Source organism: Dromaius novaehollandiae, chromosome 7 (assembly GCF_036370855.1).
Source record: "Dromaius novaehollandiae isolate bDroNov1 chromosome 7, bDroNov1.hap1, whole genome shotgun sequence".
Taxonomy (NCBI): Eukaryota; Metazoa; Chordata; class Aves; order Casuariiformes; family Dromaiidae; genus Dromaius; species Dromaius novaehollandiae.
The window spans coordinates 19,333,246-19,354,689 of NC_088104.1; the positions used below are offsets into that span (position 1 = coordinate 19,333,246).

At 39.0% G+C, this 21,444-nt stretch overlaps 1 protein-coding gene across 3 annotated transcripts in view; it reads right to left on the reverse strand.

Moving 5' to 3' along the window:
* Positions 1-21,444, reverse strand: part of LY75 (lymphocyte antigen 75) — a 49,783-nt gene that overhangs the window by 23,963 nt on the left and 4,376 nt on the right. For all 3 annotated transcript variants that reach the window (XM_064514833.1, XM_026094703.2, XM_064514834.1), the window contains 14 exons: positions 20,834-20,944; positions 18,423-18,563; positions 16,471-16,659; positions 15,468-15,625; positions 14,436-14,546; positions 13,027-13,115; positions 12,508-12,680; positions 12,126-12,322; positions 10,718-10,860; positions 4,728-4,809; positions 4,066-4,137; positions 2,626-2,749; positions 1,479-1,514; positions 1,025-1,200 (listed from right to left, as the gene is read on the reverse strand). In XM_064514833.1, coding sequence (XP_064370903.1) covers positions 1,025-1,200; positions 1,479-1,514; positions 2,626-2,749; positions 4,066-4,137; positions 4,728-4,809; positions 10,718-10,860; positions 12,126-12,322; positions 12,508-12,680; positions 13,027-13,115; positions 14,436-14,546; positions 15,468-15,625; positions 16,471-16,659; positions 18,423-18,563; positions 20,834-20,944 — 1,802 coding nt within the window. The remainder of the gene's footprint in view (positions 1-1,024; positions 1,201-1,478; positions 1,515-2,625; positions 2,750-4,065; positions 4,138-4,727; positions 4,810-10,717; positions 10,861-12,125; positions 12,323-12,507; positions 12,681-13,026; positions 13,116-14,435; positions 14,547-15,467; positions 15,626-16,470; positions 16,660-18,422; positions 18,564-20,833; positions 20,945-21,444) is intronic.

Here is a 21,444-nt window from a genome sequence, read left to right on the forward strand (position 1 = left end):
ATAGATCCACAGACTTTACTACGGATAAATCAATGACAAAACTCTTTTTGATTTAAAACGTTCTTTCACATGCGCAGGAATTACTATTCTTCAACAGCGGGAAAGGATACAGTTTGAGATCAATATGCCAAGCAGATGGACCCTTGCACCTACTAGAAAAAAGCCCCCATTTTGTACTGTGCTGGATGAAGCTATGGGAAATCTTTCAGCACTACTTTAAGAGCATGCTAAATATATCAGTCCTGCGAAGTCCATAGCAGCACTACCAGACAGCCAGGACACAGCTGCACGTTCCCCAAAGCTAATGTGGATTCAAAGGACCTTCCTTCCTTCCTCAGAACAATCCTGTTCTTCCAGCAGATAGCCCAACAATGAATAGATCATGAAAAGGCCAGAGATTTAGCGGGTCAAACACTTAAGTTCTCTTCTCCAGGAACAGCCTGAATGGAAGTGGTCAGGAGAAATCTCATGAAGAGAGCTTGTAAGCTGCTAATTTCAGGAAGTAATGAATTCTCACAAGCAGTAGCACTAAAGAATGGTAGTAACTGATGTGCTGAAACATGAAATTTTTCGTAAGATTCCTTAACAGAATGTACCTGCATGCTACAAACACCACAAACACTATTCTGTAGAGACCATCTGACCTTCATGCATTTCTAATTAAATTCTCTCATCAGGTTAAAAAAGAAAAAAAAAAAAAAAAAGAAAAAAAAAAAGATGCGCTACCCCATGCATAAAATTAAGAATTGGGACAATAGGTAGTGAAGTATTTGCAGACAATGGGATGTCTACATATTGGTCCCACTATACTACTTTCTCTTGGAAGATTTATTTTCTGTTATTAAGGTTACTTTTAAATTCAAAAATTACTTTATAAGACTAACATTAAAATAATTCTCTTTTCTTTCAACTCATCTTTTGCATACAATTAAGAATTATTAAGTTCAACAGGACAAAGAAAGAAATTAATAGATCAAAATGTTTTTCCTTAATGAAAAGTATCTGTTAGATTACGCTTCCTTACCTTTTCTATTTGAGATAGTATTGTCCTGAGTTTTGGGTAAGATTCCACAGAGGCCAACTCGCTATCATTTTTTTGACAATAGAAAACAGCTTCTTGGAAGCTCAGGTTTTTATCTGGTACAAACCACAGCTCTGCTCCATCAACAACAAGTGGGGCTCCATGAATTCCAACTTCATCTATGTGGAAGAAATATCACACACACATGAAGAATCAATCCCAAAAAACTGATTCTTTCTTTTTCTGAATTAAAAAAAAAAAAAATCAGTTTGACACTGGGAAGACCAAATATTCCTTCTTGCATTCTGAGCGCTCTCAGAACCAAGCTCTGCAAGTCATGACCTTTGCTCATATCAAAATGGTATTGCAGTAGTAACATAGCAAAACAGTAATGAAATATATACAGCAGTAACAACTACATGTACATAATGGAAGAATATGCAAAAAGTCTACTTACCTGGTATATACCAGTGGGGAGTCTTTGGAGTACTACCTGTTCAGAGGAAAAAGGAACAGTCATTTCAAGTACATTTTCTAATATAGTCGCAAAGAAAGAAAGTGAGGAATGGTACTCATTCTTCTCCGTTTGCATGATGGAAAAAGAGAGGAAATCATATACAGGCTTAACAAAAGTAATGGGAGTTTTGCATACCTCTGTCTTAAAGATCGGGTTTTTTCTCCTAAGCAGAAGACAAGCATCAGAGCGACAGTACATCTACCCATATTTCCCCAGGACAAGAAATCTCCATGCCCTGAAAAGCCTTTTAATGTGCAACTAAAACATAAAAGCCTACTGAATTACATCACTTCTAGTACTACAAGAAAAAAACCTGGCTCTGTGCAGAGACGCCATGCCATTCTTTTTGCATTCCCGCTTCGCTGCCTCACTACAGTGAGGAGCCAGTGCACCAATTTTATCAGAAGAGTAAGGGGCTCATTCATATCAGTGAGAAGCAGACTGCATTTCTGAGATGTCTGCATGCATTTAGGTACATATATCACTAAAAAAAGATTAAATAAAGCCTAGAAATGTTGCAACTTAGTGACCTATACCACCTCACCAAAACAGAGGACCTGTGCACACGAAAAGACATTTCTCTCTTCAAGGAGCATCCTGTCAGATCAAGAACAAACATGGAAGCAGTGCTACTGAATCCTCCATCCTCACAGTCATTTTTTCATACTTGAGTTTTTGAATATTCTGTGTCTGTTTGTATCTGACACAGGCAAGGCATCTCATGTACCGACCTGTACCAGTTCAGAAAGAAAATGATAAAGCATCATTGCCTACTGGCACCCCTCTTTTCCTTACAGAAGCACAAAAAAGAAGAAAACCAAGAAAAATGATGAACATCTGGTACTCATAATCCTAGTTCACATTTTTCCTTGATCACATTTTTCTGCTGCACATTCCGTATCACCTATTTTCAGTTCGATAACAAGCAACGTTTCAAACACGCTGGCCTGCTCTCAACCAGCCGGAACCAAAGCACTCAAGCCTCATTTGCAAATTTGAATGATCTTACATCACAAAAACTGTTAACATTGAAGAAATAAAAACACAAACTTTTTAATATGAATAAATAGATGTAAATGCGGTTTACCTTTTGTTATCTGGCAGACCCATTCAAGTCTTGCCTCACAATCAAAAGGCTTCAGGTAAAATTCCAGTTCTCTATTTTCATGGAAATAGTATCTCCAAAACGATCTCCGTGAAAACTGAAATGTCTGTATAAAAGTAAGAACAAGGAATCAAGCTGGTATAGTATGGGCCTCTGAAATGAAGCTGTATTAAAAAGTATTTCAGTACAGTTAGCGCGTGCTACTGTGCTGTCAGTCCCACGCAACCAATTTTTCAGAAATGGCAAGACAGAACTATAACTTCAAATATCTTCCATGCTAGCTGGGCTTGTGAACCAAACAGGCAAAGAGTTTAAGGTAAGCCTACACACCGCAGTCTCTCCTTGTTGTTTTTTCACTTTTTTGTAGCACATAGGGTCTCATACATGCTTATTATTGAATGACCTGTGACAACCTGTTGCCCCAAAGGATCCTCATTCTCACAGAACAAACTATCTTAAATGGAACAGAAATAATCTTTGTTATTTAGGATTATTTCTCTTATAATCAAGCTTAAAATCTGAATTCACCCTCACGAATCTCTCCAATAAGATTTTGCATCATTTACTACAAGAGCGCATGTCTAAATCTAACGAGTAGTGGACGAAGGGTACTATAGGTGTGACTATAGTCACAATGCCCCGTTCAAACTACTCTCCTTTTGTCTAAAATCTTTATTAGCTTAATGTTGAAGATGACAGCTTCTCAGCCTGAGGTCACAAACATAGGAGAGGAGAATGAGGGGAACAGCTGTGAACAGAAGCAAAGGGATGCAACCATCCAATAAATCCTAAAACCAGAGGTGCTTCAAGTTAGGTTAATGGAAGGGAGAATATTGGAATGATCGTACAAAAAGTCAGGTGATGCTTCAGAACAGCAGTTACAGCTCCATTTCACAAGCAAACAAGCAAATACACACAAAAAACCAGCACACACTATCATGCATATTCTAACCTGACTACTGCATCCTACTTCACATTTCAATCATTTTCTTAATTTACTTCCACTTCGAAAAAATATAATCTAGATTTTAGAAGTTACTTGTAGAGTACTGATTGCTTTTCTGTTTTTGACTCCACGTTAAGTGTAATGTATAGTACACAAGAGCTACATAGCATGGCATTATGCAATATATAATAGTTTTGTTATTAAAATATTTTAGTAGAAACTTGAAAAAGAAAAAAAAAGGTCTTAGGAAAGGCTACCATTACCACAGTACTTGATTCATAAAAACTGCTTGAACAAGGGAAAACTGGTAATAGGCGTAGATTCCTAAAGGAAACACCAGCAAATTTTTACCATACACAGTCAAGAAAAACATTTCAGCAGTCAACTTAAATTCAACATATCACTGGCCAAAGTATTTTTTCTAAGTACTTTCATGTATAAATATGCATGCTGTTGTTAAAAACCTTGAAACTAACCTTTAAAGCAGCACAGTCTCTTGTGTCATACTCATCCTCCAGATGATCAAGCGGCATAACAACACTAGTTACCTACAGGAGGGACAGGATGAAAGAATCATTACTTCACTAACACTTTTGCTGTGGCAGTCCCCAGAGGTGACTATTCAAACCTGGGAACCCATTGTGTTTATCGTTATTGAAATATATGTTAACAGACAGTCACTGGATCAAAAAGCTTTGAGTCTGCGTACCTGTTATTACAGAAAAAGCTGAACTAACAATTTCAGGCAAATAAATCTATTACAGTGAGGAGGATATTTCTGGAGAAGTCTGACATATCATGGAGATGAACTGATAAACCCCAGCCTCTGTTGTGGCATGAAGACATCTTATTCTCTCCACCACCTCTTAGATCTTTATTACAATATTCCTCCATCTTACTATATTTCTGTTAAATTATTTTAATGTAAGAGACAGAAATCAGATTAATGTTATTAAAATATGTTTTAATTGGAATTGTGACTGGATGGTAGCTCTTTCATAATTGCACAATCTTCTTCTGAATTATTCATCTGTTGTAAGATCTGCCATATTTAATTTAAAATATTTATCAATTTATTTTCAATCCAGTCCAAGCTGAAAAAAACAGGATGCCATTTCCTGGTTAAAACTTAACTTACAGGTTTATCATCGCTCCATTGCCAGGTTCCCAAAGAATCTGGACTCCTCTTATTCATTCCTATCCATACCCATCTGTCATTGCTGTAAATAAACAAAACAAAATCTTAAAGCAAGTATACAGTTCAGCACATTTAATGAAAAGATTGACCTGATTCACTGCATTACTTGGGATCAAGCAGCAAGCTCAAAGCTTGGTACTGCAAGTTGTAGCACTTCAAAGAGGAAAACGGGTGCAAGAGCTAGGCCCTCTTCTGCACTTCCATTTAAGAGGATTTGTAGGTCATCTTTCCCTGACCACAGAGAAAACTAATTCCTTTGCTTGCTGCATCACCACTTCATCAATTCTTACTTGATACAAAGGTCTCTTTTCTACTTTTTTCTTCCAGAATGACACTACAAGTTTTATCTGGCTTGCTTCTTCTCTAGACTGTTTCCAGGTTGTCAGTCAGTCTGTCTCTACCATCAATTCAAATGTACTCTTCATCAAACCACACCAAAATCTGTACTCATACAGAATAACTGGCTCCATATATCCTTTATGTTTGTCACTGATACAAAGGAACCAAGCATGGACACATACTTCAGCTGCGTGCCTTCACAAAAGAGCCACCGGCACAGAAGTGCACATACTCCATGGACTTCAATACTTGCTTAAAATAAAGACAATAAGAATTTGATCTAGTTTACAGGATTGGAATCAGAACTGTATTTCTTTCTAGATTTTACTTGTTCATTTTTGAGAGCAGGGGATGTTTAAATTGAAAATTTCAGCTAGTCTGAGACATAAGTCATTACAAAAAACACTTAAATCTGCAGTAACAACATTTACCATATTCTTTACTATTGCTTGTGGGTCTAAAGATATTATGACAAAATGAAATGTGTGGGTCAAGCTGCAAGTTTCATTTTGCTCTGCAACCTCTACTTCTGAAAGTATTATTTTTGTGCTATGTCAATACATTTATGGTAACATACTCCATTCAGCCATCCTGACCAAGAAAGCTAATAGACTTCTTGCTGAATGATAGTATCAATCGGAAGCAGAGGGGAGACAGTACGGAGGGGAGAAAGCCAGTGAGTTTTCTGTGAAATCACAGATGGAGTGAAGCCCCACCGCGGTGCAGCTGTGGAAAACGCACACACATTAAGGTGTTGTGACAGAGATAGTAAAGTATTAATGCCACCATACAGGGCTCTTGAGAACTTTTCCTGGAATACTATTCCATGAATTCATGTTGTACCAAATATGGGTACAACATGGGGCTATAGGACTTCTGAAGCAGTAAGAGTTTCATTTTTCAACAAGAATTAAGAATTTTCTTGTCTAGCCTTGAGAAACAGAGACAGAGATGGAATAAAATTTCTCTTTACAACATATTAGCAGCCTAAACCCCAAAGAAGAGCTACTCAAGCAAAAAGGACATTGTGTCTGAAGGAATCCCTGCTCAGAAAACACATTTAGACTCAAAATATTAAAGAGGTTTCTGACCAGCAGAGGTCAGAGTTTGGAAAAGACTCCCAAAAGAGTAGTGTTGGCAAACTATCAAACTGTTTTAAGATAGACCTTGGTAAGTTTGTGAATACAACTTCATTATGTCTTGGCCCATGAAGGTAGGGGGATGGACTCAGGCTCAGGCTTACCTGTGTAGGCAACATTAAGAAAACCCCTGGCAATGTTAAGAAATTCTTCAGTAAGATGTGCTGCTGCCTTCCTGCACATGCTAAACAGAGCCTGAAGTATTCTAGGGTGCAGCACCAAGAAAGCAGCTGAAGCAGCTTGGGAGAACTTGAGGATGTGGTTCCAAGACATTTATTTTAGTATTGGACTGAAAAAATTACATTCCAACAGTGGGTTCATAAAACCAGATCTGGAAGCTTGCCCTTGAGATTCAAAGCTACAAAACAAATGACAGCTTAGCCCGGAGCATGTAGGCTAAGCACATGAAATCTAAGAAGAGCAACAGCATGTTATTTGGTAGGGATTTCATTAGGAGAAAACAATCAGCCACCAACAGATCTCCTTTGTGATGAGTATTTTTCTCAACTCTAGTATTAATCTTCTGACACTCATGTGACAGCGTAATCACACCAGTGTAGGCTTCTCATATTCAATATTCTTTAGCCTTTTAATGATTCCACATGGGGAGCCTTTAAAGAGCCTAGATGCTCTGTATCTCTCCAGTGGGAAAACCGTGAGCCAAACATTTACAGCTTTCTAACAGCTAAGTGGCTTTTGACAACTTGCCTTTAGGACTTCATTTTTCTCCGATTGTTCATTCCTATACAGCTAATGTGGCACTGCTTCACTCTCCCCTCCTAGCCATCACCTACAGGCTTAGTGTGGTTTAAGTAATTGATCATCACAGAGGAATATCTACTAATGAAGGTTTGAGACACTCATTTTGGAAGGATTTCCAGTAATTACCTGAGGAACTAGAGCAATTTTTCAAAATCTTTCAATTGTTTTGGGCTATTGATTAAAAAACAAACAAATAAATAAAATCTTTCAATTTACAATAATTAGCCTGCAAACATAACAATGCTTTTCAGCTGATCTGGCGCTTCTACATTAACACACTTTTTTTGCTTCTTTTGGCACTGCTCCATCATGAGCATGAGCAATTCAGCTACCACTACGCTATTCTTGACAGCACTTTTAAGCTTAAGTAAAGCCTTTTGATAACCCTCTGAAATTATACTATCACCTTATCAAGGCATACACCAAAAAAAAAAAAAAGAAATTCCTCCAACCATGTTAGACAAGTATAAATTACGACTCACTCTCTATTGCAACTAAACTGACAGCAAGGAGTTTGGATGTACTTCAGATGTCAGTCTCCTCATGGCAAAACATTTAAAAACCATCCTGTAGACTAGTATCAAAATGGACTTATCTGTGCCAGAGCATTCTTTGAGCTGCATTTCTAGAACTGCCTAAAACTTAGATTTTTCCAAGTTTTTATCCTAAAAAATAGGTGCAATTTGTGCTTTACAATGGACTCCCACACTGACTGAAGATGAAAGGCCCCTCCCTGCAGAATACCAGCAGCTTTTCTCTCATACAGAACTAAAATTTCATAAAAGCCAGCATTGTACAGCAGTGAATACTCTTTAAAATCAGTGATAATGTAACAGAAAAGAGTAATTTTTCCACTACTGTGTTCTAACTGCTAAAATAGAAAACACTTTTTTTTTTTGTCCCTTACATTGGCTCCAACCCAGGATTAAGAGCCTAAATTAAGTTACTTTGACTTGTAGTCGCAAGTTCGCAACAAGGGAGAATACTAACAAAAACTTGTGCCTCTGGGCCGACATCCTAATGGTGCAATTTAAAAGGTTAGTGGGAATGGAAAGCGAGACTGCTGCTTCTGTGGCAATGCTCGCCTAAAAGCGAAGCTCACCCGACCCCGCTGCCCCCTCTGAAAGTGGCGACTACCATGAGCTGCATCCCATCCTGCCAATCACCCCTCCTCTAGCAGAAAGAAGAGCAGAGAAGCCGCATCAATGCAATTCCTACAGCACACATCCTGGCTTTTATTGCAGGTTTGGCTAGCAGACTGAGAATAAGATCAGTCACTTCTTGCAAACTTAAGCATCAGTGATACTTTCTAGATTCAGAACAAATACTGAAGCAGAACTGTGTATATAAAAGGCAAGTGACTTCTTTCCAGTAAGGTGTCCTCACTGAAATGTTATTTCAAACCAATCCAAGCTGTTTGCATCCAGCATCACTGCCAGCTATAAGCTGCAGAATGCTCAGAAAAACAATCCCAGAGAATGAGAGCAAGTTAACTGGATCTTTTCTGCCTGTATCATGTCCCTTGAAGTAAAAAAGGTAATCTCATGTTTCTTTCAAACAGGCAAAGGCTGGCAGGCAACTTTTATTTTCCTTTCCAATGGCAATCGCCTGACTTGGCTGGAGCAGTTCTAGCTCTTATTTGCCTCTAAGGTGGAATACGAGTAAAGAACAAAATGGACTAGGCAAGCTGCCCTTTTCCTGGTGAACCAAACTGACTTTAGCTAACTTTTAAAAACAAACAGATCTCAATGAGTCACTGGAGGACTGTGCAAGGAGGAAAAAAAACCTGAAACCAAAAAAGCCAAGGTGTGGCTCCCTCCCTGAACAGAAATGACTGCACTGAATGAACAGTTTAGGTCACAGTTTGCACTGAGAAAATGCAAGGAAAATGGACAAACTCTGTGCCAATACATTCTGGCAGCCAATCACTCCTAACGTTCTCATAGGATGATTTCTCCCACTTATCCAGATTATTTGTTTCTGGTAAAATAATCCACTTTTTTCTCTCCTGTCTCAAACGAGCTTATTTTCAGACAAGCTACACATCACTCTTGATCTCCAAAATACTTTATATAATCACCACCTCTGAGTAATATGAAAAAGTAATTTACTTAGACAATTCATTGCATTATATAAACAAATAAACAAACGTAATTTAGAAGACTTCAGGCTATATCAAATATGTAGTGTTTCTGTGCAGGAAGTTCTGCAATGCTCAGAAAGAGGTTAGCCCAGACCAAAAAAAAAAGAAAAATCTGTTTTGGGTTATGCTTGATACACACAGAACTACAGTTCTGATTGCAAAGTCAATTAATATTATACTCAATATATTCTCCTCATTTAAGTTATGATAGAATGTCACTAAAGTACTGTGATCTTCCTTCTTTCAGGCTAAGTTTGATTTTTCTGAAATACGGGAACTGCAGTAGCATCCTGCATCAGCTGACTTGCTGGAAAGAGAAAAGTCTTTGAACTCCTAACAAAAAATGGCCACTAACTATAATTAATAGCAGACATGGTCAGCAAGCTGAAAAATGATACCAACTACTTATACCAAGAAGGAAAATAAAAATAAGTTAATTCTCTAATCATGTTTCGTACTATATTAGGTAAAATAAAACAAAATTTGTAACTGGAAAACAGTATAATAAGATTTATAGCTAGAAATAATTTGTGCACTTATTTCAGGGACTTTAACCACTTTAGCAAAGGAGTCACAAGTGGCTTTTATACAAGCTGAACGATCTATTCATAGAGCATATGAATTTGCTTTTGTCTTTTATTGACACGTTTACATTGATCAGATAATTTTCGTGATTTGTGCATTTCTAGGTAAAGTGGATTTTTCTAGATAAAATGGATTTTCAAGCAAGCATCTCTTTGGTCATCAAGTATTAAAATTTATCACAGTGCCATACCTTGACAGCTTTTAAAATAATCCTGATACAATTTGTGGATTAAAAGTTTAGATCACGTAACTGGCAGCATTTGAGTTTAAGCTGGCAAAAGTTCTGCAAGACCAGGCTGACAAACAAAAAACACACTGCACAAGGCCTAAGACCACACCAATGCCTAGTAAAGCTTTGCAGTGACGGTTTCTTTGATTACGAAATCCTCTAAGGGTTAACTGCTTGATACCAGAAAAATCAACACACCCATTTAATGCTCATGCAGTGTTATCACAGTTACGCCAAATGGGATCTGTGCCAACCAGATTGCTGGACACTGTATTATTCACATGTTCAAATAGGACCCAATTTAGTCAGGAAACATGTAATAAATAAAGCTAAGACCTATCTGAAAAAAATGAAATAATAGCTCACTGCTAAAGAACGTATCAGTGAAGAACAGAAACAGCTATCACCCAGCTGCATCAAAATTCAACATGAAGTAGGAAACATTTACTATAACAACATAGGCTTAAGTTAATGTAAGAGAAGATGCTTAAAGGAAATCTTCTTCTCACGCTCCCTCTAGCAATGTGAAATGTTTGCCTAAGCTGTACTCCCTTGACATTTTCCAGGAAGGCAGTGACATGACCAGCAGTTCAAATGCCCTATCTAGCTGTTTTTACTGTGGGAAACACACTGGACATACACTATCTCATACTTGCCATCTGGGGTCAGCAGCAGCATTTGCTATCTAGTGCTGTGCTGAAATCAGAATCACAGCCCAGAGCGCATTGGTTACCTGATGATTTTTCTCAGGATAGAATGAAGCACCTTGATTTCTTCCGAGTGACTAAAACTAGGCAGGTGGCCTCCCAGGGCTTCGCAGAACCTTTCTGCCTCTTCCCACGTCCTGGTCCTCAGCACTCTTTCACTGTGGAAGAACTTCACGGCAGCCAAAAATCAGAGTGAAAAACAGCAGAAGCGACAGCATTTCTAAAGTACCTGCACGACTCAAATACAGACACACTATATAGGAATGAATAATAGGTATTTCCATGGCAGCACGTTGGACTTTAAACTTGACTTCTGAACAGTTATTGTATTTTTTCCAGTTTTGTTCGACAACAGCCAGACTCTGAAGTGTAGCTAATAAAATTTATATGGAGCAGAGAGCATTTGAAATGACAAAATATCTCTGTTTTTCTTTACCAGAAAGATTTTAGAAAACATCACCCAATTCATTCCAAAACTGCAAGCCAAATTATAGGTTTTATGGGATGTAACATACACGTCAGCTAACACATTCACTTGATCCCCCCTTCGCCTTCTGTCCAAGCCAGTTCCTATTAGCTGGGTCTGCTACGAGCTCACACATGCTTGGTCAGTAAGAGTTTTGGAGAAACTGCCAGGGCCAGCTGTCACATCCCATCAGCCAGACAGGGCCAGCTATGCTGCACATCAGCTAGATCCATCTGTTTGGGATCCTTGCCCATGCCCTTGTTTTTCAAGCTGGGTTTGCCCGCTTTGCTACATGAGCCGTTTCCAGTGCACAGTTTGCTGCAGACACCGAAACCAGAAATACTGAATAAACAATTCAATAAACCACCTCGGTATTAACTTTTATTTCTCTCCTATTAAAAATAAGTGTATTTCTAAATGCAAACTTATTTAAGCCATTGCACCTAACAGCATGGCTTTTTCTTTCACTATTTACTTCAAAAATCGTAAAATACAACGGAGGCTTCATGGGAGTTTCACATCCATATTCAAACCAAAAAAAGAAAATTCCACCTCCACAGTCTACACCCTCCAAGCACACAAAAGAAATGGGTAGGGGAAGCTGATGCAAAGCACCTTTTTTCCCTTTTCAGGCAGATCCGCATGCTAGACGAGGGCAGGCGGGTGAGGATGCAGACACAGCACCCTCCAACAGCGCCGGGCTACAGAGAGCCCCACTCGGCTCTGATGTGCTGAGCCGGCTGCGGATGGAGCGGGCAGAGGCAGGCTGCGCCCTTCCAAGGCTGCAGAGGATAATGCATAGGAATATCTGGAGGCATCCAACCACAACCCGCAGGAATTCCTCCTCTCACTGCAATACAGCCACTCTGAAATATCCTTCAGAGTGGCCTAGAGCCATAAATTGGCTAACCACACCGTCACTGCAAGACGGTAATGGACAATTAACACCAACAGGAGTAATGTTTTACCTTGTAGCAGGCAAGGCCAGATCCATTGTGCCACCCAGGAGGACAGGGATCAGTTGGCTTTGGGAGCACTTCTGGTTCCTTGGGTGGCCCAATGTATTTTTTGCAGATAGAAAATGCTTTAGTGGTTTTACAGTCTTTAGTTTCCCACTTTCCAAGAGACTTCCCACTGGGCATGGCCACACATCCTCCTGAAAACTCTAAGATTGAAGCCAAGAAAAGAAGCATTTAAAACTACTGACTGCTTTTCCAAAAATGCACAGGTTTCTGAATAACTACTTTATGTCATCCTTGGGAGACCTTTAACATGGTACTCCAACATTTGCTCAATGTCAAATGATAATGTTTTTTACTGTTTTTTTTTTTTTTTAACTGTTAAACTTACCTGGTTGCATTGAATTCCAGTTAGTGTATGTCACAGCTTCACTTTTTTCCCCATCCACTGCACCCCAAGAATATATTCCTGATTGGCGAATATCTTGCAAGCCGATCCAGAAGTATTTTTCTTCAACTTTGCTGTATTTTCTGATCAAGCTGTTTATAAATTCTTGTTCAAATCTGAAAAGACACAAATTAATTCAAGTCAATATCAGAAAGACATCTGAAGCTATCAAGCCAATTTGAAAACCAGACATATTACAAGAATTACTTCAAGTGGTTCTCCAGGCAGTCCCATATGTACTGTACTCTACAAGAATTACATTTCTAAGCACTCTAGGGTGAATTTTACCATCCATTATGGGGTCAGCAGGCTGGGAGCTAATATGCTTCCCAAAAGGTAGGGGGTTTTTTTGTTTGGTTGGTTGGTTTTTATGGTGTCTAGCTCACAAAGGTCTTAATCTCTAACTGAATCTTCAGGATCTTACTGTAAAATATACACATAAATCATAGAGCTGTACTTTACCTGTTCACTACTGTAAGATTGCATTGCGCTCCAAATGTTACTTCCGTTTTATAAATCTTGTAACAGAAGTTTCCGTGTCTCTCCCACCCCTGGTTAGAGATTGAAAGACATGTTTATACATAACAGCATAATTTAGGCGTTATGATCTCTCCTGCGTCCTGGAAAGAAATCATTGCTAACACTGGTTGGTGCTCATAAGCTGACACACAATATACAAAAAAGAAACACAGTGCATCAGACATCCACTTGCTCAGTTAGGGAGGAAGTAAAATATACAGGATACATATTCCAGTATCCATACTCCAGATGGGGAACAGAAAATGAAACTCTCAGATTCTGAGTTCCAAAAAATAATTCAACCACAGGAATAAAATACAGCACTGTTTTAGCTCGACTGTGCACAGAGTCTTCTGATTGCTACGTGCATTTAGAAAGAGACACAAGGGTGACAGCCTAGTCCCATTCAAAACAATAGGAGTTTTTATGCTGTTCCAGTAAGGCCAGGATTCAAACAGAAGAATGATAAAAGGATGCCTTTACTAAAAAGAAAGACAAAACGAAAAACATTTTTATACCAAAAATTTGTGAACTTGCAAAAATGCTCAATTTTCAGATCTTTTCCCCTGTATTTACAGGGAAATTTCAGGGAATATTAATTTTCTTATAAGGTGTTATCTCTTTGCTAGCCTACCAGTGCTGTTGGTATCTGAGTATCAAAGAAAGCTACAATTCCACGTGCTGGCAGTCTCTGAAGAGACAGAGTGAAAATACCCTCAGGTTGTGCAGAAAGGTAACGGGCAAATGTGTTTTCTGTTGCAGGCATTATGCCACATTGAACACTGAGCCAAAGAACTTTGGAGTATCTGGTAAGACCACCCCAAGACTGTTCAAAATGGAAAAGTTTGTAAGCCTTATTTATGTTTTAACACGTTATACTAAACAAAGCAAAACTTTATTCAAGTCAAAGAGCAGAGATGGGGGCCAAGTGAAACAAACAGAAAGCTAATCTTTTTCATTTATCAATCTCCACATATCCTTACGCTGCAAAATAATTACCCTAAATTCAAAAAGTATAAAGCAAAAAATCACAAAGCAAATAGCATTAGTGATAACCTATCTAGTAAAAATCAAATGTTGTTTCATTTTATTTATTTGTTTAAAAAAATAACATCTCCCTCCTGGCTCCAAGCTCATACTTTCACCCATAAACAGTGCTAATATACTCAGTGCCTGGTTAGGAGAATATGAAGGTGTACCAGATTTGATTCATTGTATATGTATATCCTTTTTAAGCTAAAGTGTTTTATTGATTTTATTTTAGAGGTTAGCATGCAAGAAGGTAGAGGAAATAAGTAACTTTATGCAGGCTTCTGAACCAAGTGAAAGTAAAAGAAATAGACTTTTATTACCTCTTTCAATGAACAACTTTTATCTGATTTTGTTTCATTCAAAATCTCTCCTTTTTTTTTGCATACATATTTCAAATTTTCTTCACAGGATTTGACTCTCCACTGTCCCAACTGTTAGAAGGTAATGAAAAAAGTATTCAAAATTCTGAAATCTTCCTGTTTCCACAGTGCAGGCAGAGTTTTCAGAAGGGGAAGAGGCAGAACACCTGGGTTACTTGCAGTAGCGGTGGCAAAAACACCGGCGGTGGGATACCCTGGATTACACACATATGTGCATGTATTGAAGGGCAAGAGCAAGCAGGCAACATGGACACGGGAAAGCTCGGGACTGCCTGTGGAAGGGGCAGGAAGGGGCCAGGGTGCTGCTAAGTGGAGGGCAGGGGTGCAGGGGGATCTCGGCTCGCCCAGGGGGTGACACTTTGGAGAAGCAGGACACACAGCTACACTGCCAGCTGGAAACCACAGCCGGCAGCCGCTTGCCCTGGTTTTCCACTGTCTCCAGGAGAACGGGATATGGCCTGCTTCCCTCTGCTCGTCCTCGGTCATCACACACAGCACCTGTCCTCTCCTCTCACCAAGGTATCTCGCTACACATCCTTAGACGGGATGGCCCAAACTGGTCCTGGAGATGACCGAATCCAGCTTTTGCTTTCAATACCTCAGCCCATCTCCTTCCTAGCTCTCTGCCACAGACATGCAAGGAAGTGGTAACCCAAAACACAGAGCGACAGAGGCAACTGGCTGGGCAATAGCAGTGGCAGTCTCAGAGCTGTGAGCAGTTTTTTCCCATTCTTTGCGGCAAACAACCCATGCAGACAAACTTGCAAGCGGTGGCTAAATAATGTTAAGAAATTTGCTTTTAGAAAAGTGATTTTCAATCATTTTGAAGATATGGCTAATTTATCTGTATTTTAAAAATTATTCCAGAAGTAAAATCAGTTATCTGATTTTCTCCCTTCTTTGCATTCACACACATCAATGTTGCCTCTACTATGATGAAAAAAACCTAATAAACCAACACTTTATTCCTACCTCTCCTGAATACGACACGCAGTTAGGAGTGCTGTTAAAAGGAACTTTTGGTTCATTTTGATCCCAATACGTAAAAAATACAGTTGAGCCATCTGACCATTTGAACAAGGCTGGTACATCTTCATTCCTGAGACCAATCCATGTTTCCTCTTTCACATCTGTAAAATGAGGATAAAACTATAGTTTCAGAATAATATACAAGTTAACTGTAAAGGAACATGAAATCAGCAAAATTAAGTTTTTATCACTATAACGAACAGAATAAATGCTGCAATTTTTTTCTTACAATAAGAATGGAGATTTGAGACATTTATTATCTTGTTTCTTAAATTACATTCATGAATTTAAGTTTTACACAGAAGGTAACAGACAACAGGGAAAAATACAGAAATAATAAACATACAAAGACAAAAGAACAAACTCATTCAAAATCTCATTTTTAAGAGTGCGGACAAAAAGAAAACACCACAGAGTACAGATAACGTTTATTAGTTCAGTGACCCAGCAGTCAAATATTGACCCAAGTATCTACAATCCTCACTGAATGAGAAAATTAAACACAAACTATTAGGAAAATTGAAGGAGGTTGGCCTGCTAAGACACAGAAATAAATAAAACAGATCAAACCAAAATTAACATGGATGGGAAGGGAAAAAAAAAAAAAAAAGTGTGTTGGGGGGGAAATCAAACTTTAATGTCAAAGTATGTAATGCACTAAAGTCCGTGTAATACTGCCTCTGAAATCAGCGGAGTAATATTATTCTACCAAGCCTCTACCATTTTACTTAAACGGTTGATATATTAATTTCAGTTCTCATAGTGATAGTATTTGCTTTTCTCTTCCTAAAGAGCTAATACAGAGGGACTGGACTGGGTACAAGCCCAGCATTAGCTTCTTCATTTAAAAGCTGGAGGTCACAACAATCTAGAACATGGAAAGCATTTTGTGATGTAAGGTACACAGCACTTGGTGTTGACCTTTACACCAAGTATCCCAACTTACCATTATGAAGCTTTGTAACAACGAGCTCTACATCTGCTAACGACTGTATGCTGATGAGGTCACTCTGGTTTGCCTTGCACAACTCACGCGCTGTACCCCAAGGTGCCTGGTTGTTTACCAGCATGTAGCAAAAGCCATTGTGGGGAAGCCAGCCCGAATCACAGCGAGTCTCCAAGTGTCTCCAAGACTCTGACAGTAAAGAGAAAGTGAATTAGAGGCCTTTGTTTTACACTGAATAGTTCACTGTGCTGTTTGTTTTTTTTTTTTCATGTTTTAAATCTTGCAGCACCTTGAAAACAGCCAGAAAACAGTAATCAGAATGTGCTCACAGATAAATAGCACAGCTCTTCAGCACTAATGTTTTGAGACAGCATCACACTATAGTGAAGCAAATAGTCTCGACTGAGCAGCATTATGGGGATTAGCAACATTTTAGAGCAATGATATGGGCACAAGAAGAAAGAATTTAGCAGGAGTGAAAGTGAAAAGCTGCAATTCACTCTGGTTTTAGTGTAAGCAAAAGGTTCAGAAGTAATTGGAGCAAGATTTCAGAGGCAAATAGAGGCAAAACAAGTTACTTCATTGCTGGGTAGTAGCTTCAACAAAAAGTTGTTTGTTTTGTTCTGGCAGGAGTTTGCACTTTTACAGTGCATCATTATCTATATGCAATGCAGTACCATGCAAAAGACTGATTTTGCATAGCTCATAAGTAAACAAATGCTTAGGTTTAAATAATTTTTTTCTGAATAGTAAATAATTCAAGAATTCAAACTATTTTATGTATGCTGAATAAGGTATATATTAAAAGCCTTTCTGGTTCAAAACATGGTATAAATGCATCAATCAGAATAATGAACACTAGTAACATCTCCACATATCCAGCTGAGGAGTCAGAGAACAGATAAGGATGGTCATCTGACAACTAGTTTTCTAGAAATCATTTATAAGTTTGAAGCAGTTTAGCTAAATTTGAACGGCTTATCCAATTTTTTTTCCTCAGTAAAGGCACACACCTCCCCAGGGGAGCTGGAGGAAATGTGCTGCAGTCAGGGACACGCAGTGATGCTTTCCACCCCCAGGACACTGCTTCAGCCCTCTTATCCCCTAGATCTCCCTACATCCAAGGACACTTGCATCTTCCAGTGAAGATTTCCCACAAGAACCCCACAGACATGAGCCCTGGAAACCGGGTAAGGCGAAAGCACACATGGGAGAGCAGGCAGTGGACACAGGAAGGGTCGGACATCCAGGCAGGTGATCGGCCAAGAGCACGGACGCAGGTAGATGTTACAGCTGGACAGCACGTGCGTGCATACTTGCGTGTGTATGTGGAGGGAGGCAGAATAAAGCCTTAAACTGTTTTGGTTTTCTTACTCTGTTACTGACTGCTATTACAGGATAAAATTAATGGGCCAAGCAAACATTACACACTGGGCCAGTTACCAGCTCAGGCACTCTTGGCTTCCAGCGCTGGGCTTGGTTTCAAAGGATAGTAAGGTCACTTAACAACTCGCATTTGAGCTCAGTTAGATCTAAGCCCCAGGTAGGTCCCATTTTATGTCCATACAGGCAAACTGTGAGGGAAATGGGCTAAAAGCACTGACAGGAAGGTATGCGGTGCAAAAGCCAGTTGCAGACTTTCAGAGAGTATGAAAGAAGGTACAAGCCACGGAGAAAAATATTACAAAGAGGGCAAATGAGAAATACTTAGTGTGTGCTGGGAAATGCTTAGTGTACGAATGACAAAGCTGAGAAAAATGAAAGGTGTTTGCGATGCATCATCTTGACACAGCAGAGAGAGTTGGATTTTGATCTGCTTAAAGACCCAAAGCAACTGTGAAAGTGTTTTGGCAAAGCTGTCTAAGCAGGTTTGGGGAAGGGAAAAAGGACTTCACAAATTAACATTTCTCTCATATTAACATACAAAACCAAACATATACAAGTTGTCCTACCTGGCAATTTCAAAACCTCCTTGAATGACTTCCTGCAAATATAGGGAAGTGAAGTCCCACAGTGGTAACTCTTCCACTGACCTGAGACAGCATCCATCACCACACAGCTAGTCCCATCCAAAGGGGACAAATTCTGCATATCTATGGACAGAAAGAAATAAAAAAATAGAAAAGCACAAGTTATCTAACAGTAAGTTATCTAAGCCATCATTAGTCTGCTTTTTTTTTTTTTTTTTTTTTTTATTTCTCAATACAGGATATATAAAGGAATACTTTACATATTATGTCATATTACAGCATCTCATATTTGAGGAACATAACATGCTTTGAATGAAGGCACCTGACCTACCATAGGCCCCACACAAAGTTTTGTGAGAGAGAAAGCTACAGAATCAAAAAATTAGGCCTCCTATTCCAGTGTTTAATCCTATAACCAGGAGGAATGTTCTGTTTACAATACCACAAACCCTTGGCTGAGCACTTTCCCAGATTAAGCATATCTCAGGGTAGAGCCCTTTTTGCAGCCCTCAGCTTCCTCTGGCAGCCCCGGTCCAGCCCCACTCCCACTGAAGCTCAGCACCCTCTCTCAACCCTCACCTTAAGACAAGCCTTAGACAAGGACCCAAACTAAAAATATTACAAAGGAGAACTCTTTTTGCAGCCCCCAGCTTCCCTTGGCAGCCCCTTTCCATTGGTACCTTTTGGCTTTCTCTTTCTGTGAGCCCTGATGCAAATCCATGCTGTGCCCTACACAGCACACCCCAGCTCCCCCACGCGGGGTTCATCCAGCCTTCAGCAGAGAAGGCTCAGGGAATATCTTACTGCTGACATTAACTTCTTCATGGGAGAGTACAGAGGAGACAGACCCAGACTCCTTTCAGAGGTGCCCAGTGAAAGGACAAGAGGTAACGGGCAAACTTGCAGCAAAGAAAATTGCTACTAGATATTAGTAATTTTTTTTTTTAACACAAAAAGGGCAGTCAAACATTCAGTCAAGTCACCCAGAGAGGCTGTGAGATCTCCGTCCTAGGACATATTAACATTTGACTAGACAAAAACCTGAGCAACCTGATTTACATGAGCCAGAAGTTTGACTGGGGACTGCCAGAGGTCCCTTCCATTTTGCATCATTCAGTGACCCTATGAAATCGGTTACAACACAACTGACAGATAAAACATGCTTTACGCATTTGATTTCCTCCGAAGTAAAACTAATTCTTACTTTTTTGGTGCCTTCTTACTGGTATTTTAGTTACAATGATCTGCTTCTATAACTACGGAAGTTTCAACTTAGAAAATACAGATTTAAAAATATACAGCCCCTACCAATACAGAACACAGAAGCTCAACTCGAAGCAAACAGTAACTGCAGAAAAATCATTTAGCATTATTCACCATTTACCTTTCACCACTATTCCAAAGAGTGCACATCATCAAATTCAAACTCCACAAAAGTTGCACAATTCTCCTCCTAATGTCCAGTCCCTATTGCTTTGAAACTGCACTTTTAACTTTCTGATGACAGGGTTAGTCCAGTAACTTAAGTAACACCACTGACTTCAGAACATAGTTCATCACACTTTCACACCTGTATATTTAAGTTTTAATCTCCAAGTAACATTAGTATGCCTGCCAAGACTGTAGACTGAATTATGCCACTGAAGCTCAGGATAGTCTAGTCTCTAGCTCTGCATACGGTCCTTCAGTGTCATAGGAGTTGCAGAAGAATAGTGTAAGTCGCAGAAAAGTCCTTAAACTTTCCAAAAGAAAGACTGTATTTGGAAAAATCTTATAGAAATCCCTTAGTAAATCTTTCAAAAAAGTAACAGAAATCACTTCTTATTCCACAGATTTCATGTCACAGGCTAATTTCAAAAAAGGTCAAAATTTAGCTTGAATGGCAAAGCAATATTAGCTTCAGTGTTCCTGAATATTATTCATCAACGATTCTCACAAATAAATAAGAGGTTTCCAAAGGTTTTGTACATCTTTTGTTTTTATCTAAAAACAAATTTAAGCAACCTTTAAGCTTAAAAACACAGGTCAGACTTCTGTGTAATGTCAGCTCTTGCACACACCTCAATAGTTGTAGTATTTGAGGAAAATCAATGCCATTCCGCCAGGGGGAAAAGAACTTTAGCAACAGAATCTACAGCTGCCCTAGCTGCTAAAATGGATCTCAAAGATCCTATTTAAGCTGTGTCTTTATTAGAGACTTATTAACCCAATCTTCCATATAGAATGAGTGCAGACAGCAAGATTCATTGTTTAGGAAGAAAGGATGTTTCTCAACTTTTAAGAGACATGGAACAACTGTGTTTGTTTTGATGAAGTCCAATGGGGGGGGGGGCACAAAACAAAATACAAGTTTGTGTTGTAAATATTGTTAATATCACTGGAAACATCATTACCTGGATGCCAGTTGAGAAAATTCAAGGGTTTGTGATCTGACCACTGCCAACCTCCAGAAACGTCCAGTTGATTTAAGCCAATCCAAAAGATCTCAGCAATGTCATCTTTACCTAGATTTTTTTTTAAAGAAAATAATTAGTATAAAATGCTCACCCTTTATTAGTCACTTAATTTAAAAATGTCATCTGAAAGGGCATTCATTTGAGGAAACAAAACTGCTACTATAATCAAATACACAACTTTTCCTGAAGTGAGGAGGAATTCCCCACATTTACCCACCCAAGTCTCCCCTCCCTACACCTTCAAATATTTATCATTTCATCTTATACTCCCAAAAGCACACTGATAATTCCTCCAGGTCAAGCCTGAACATCAGTGAGGATGATTTCATGATAACAGAGCAAGCTGCTAACATGCTGCTAAAAAAAAAATTTAAAAAAAAGCAAAAAAACCCACCCTATTCATTAGGAATATGAACAAGAGCCAGCCACTATAATGAAAGCACATAGCTAAATAAAAAAGTCTCTAAAATGAGTTTAGCAACTCATTTTTGCTACGCACATTAAAGCATCACAGGGTTTTAAGTATCAACAAGCTTCAACCCAGAACT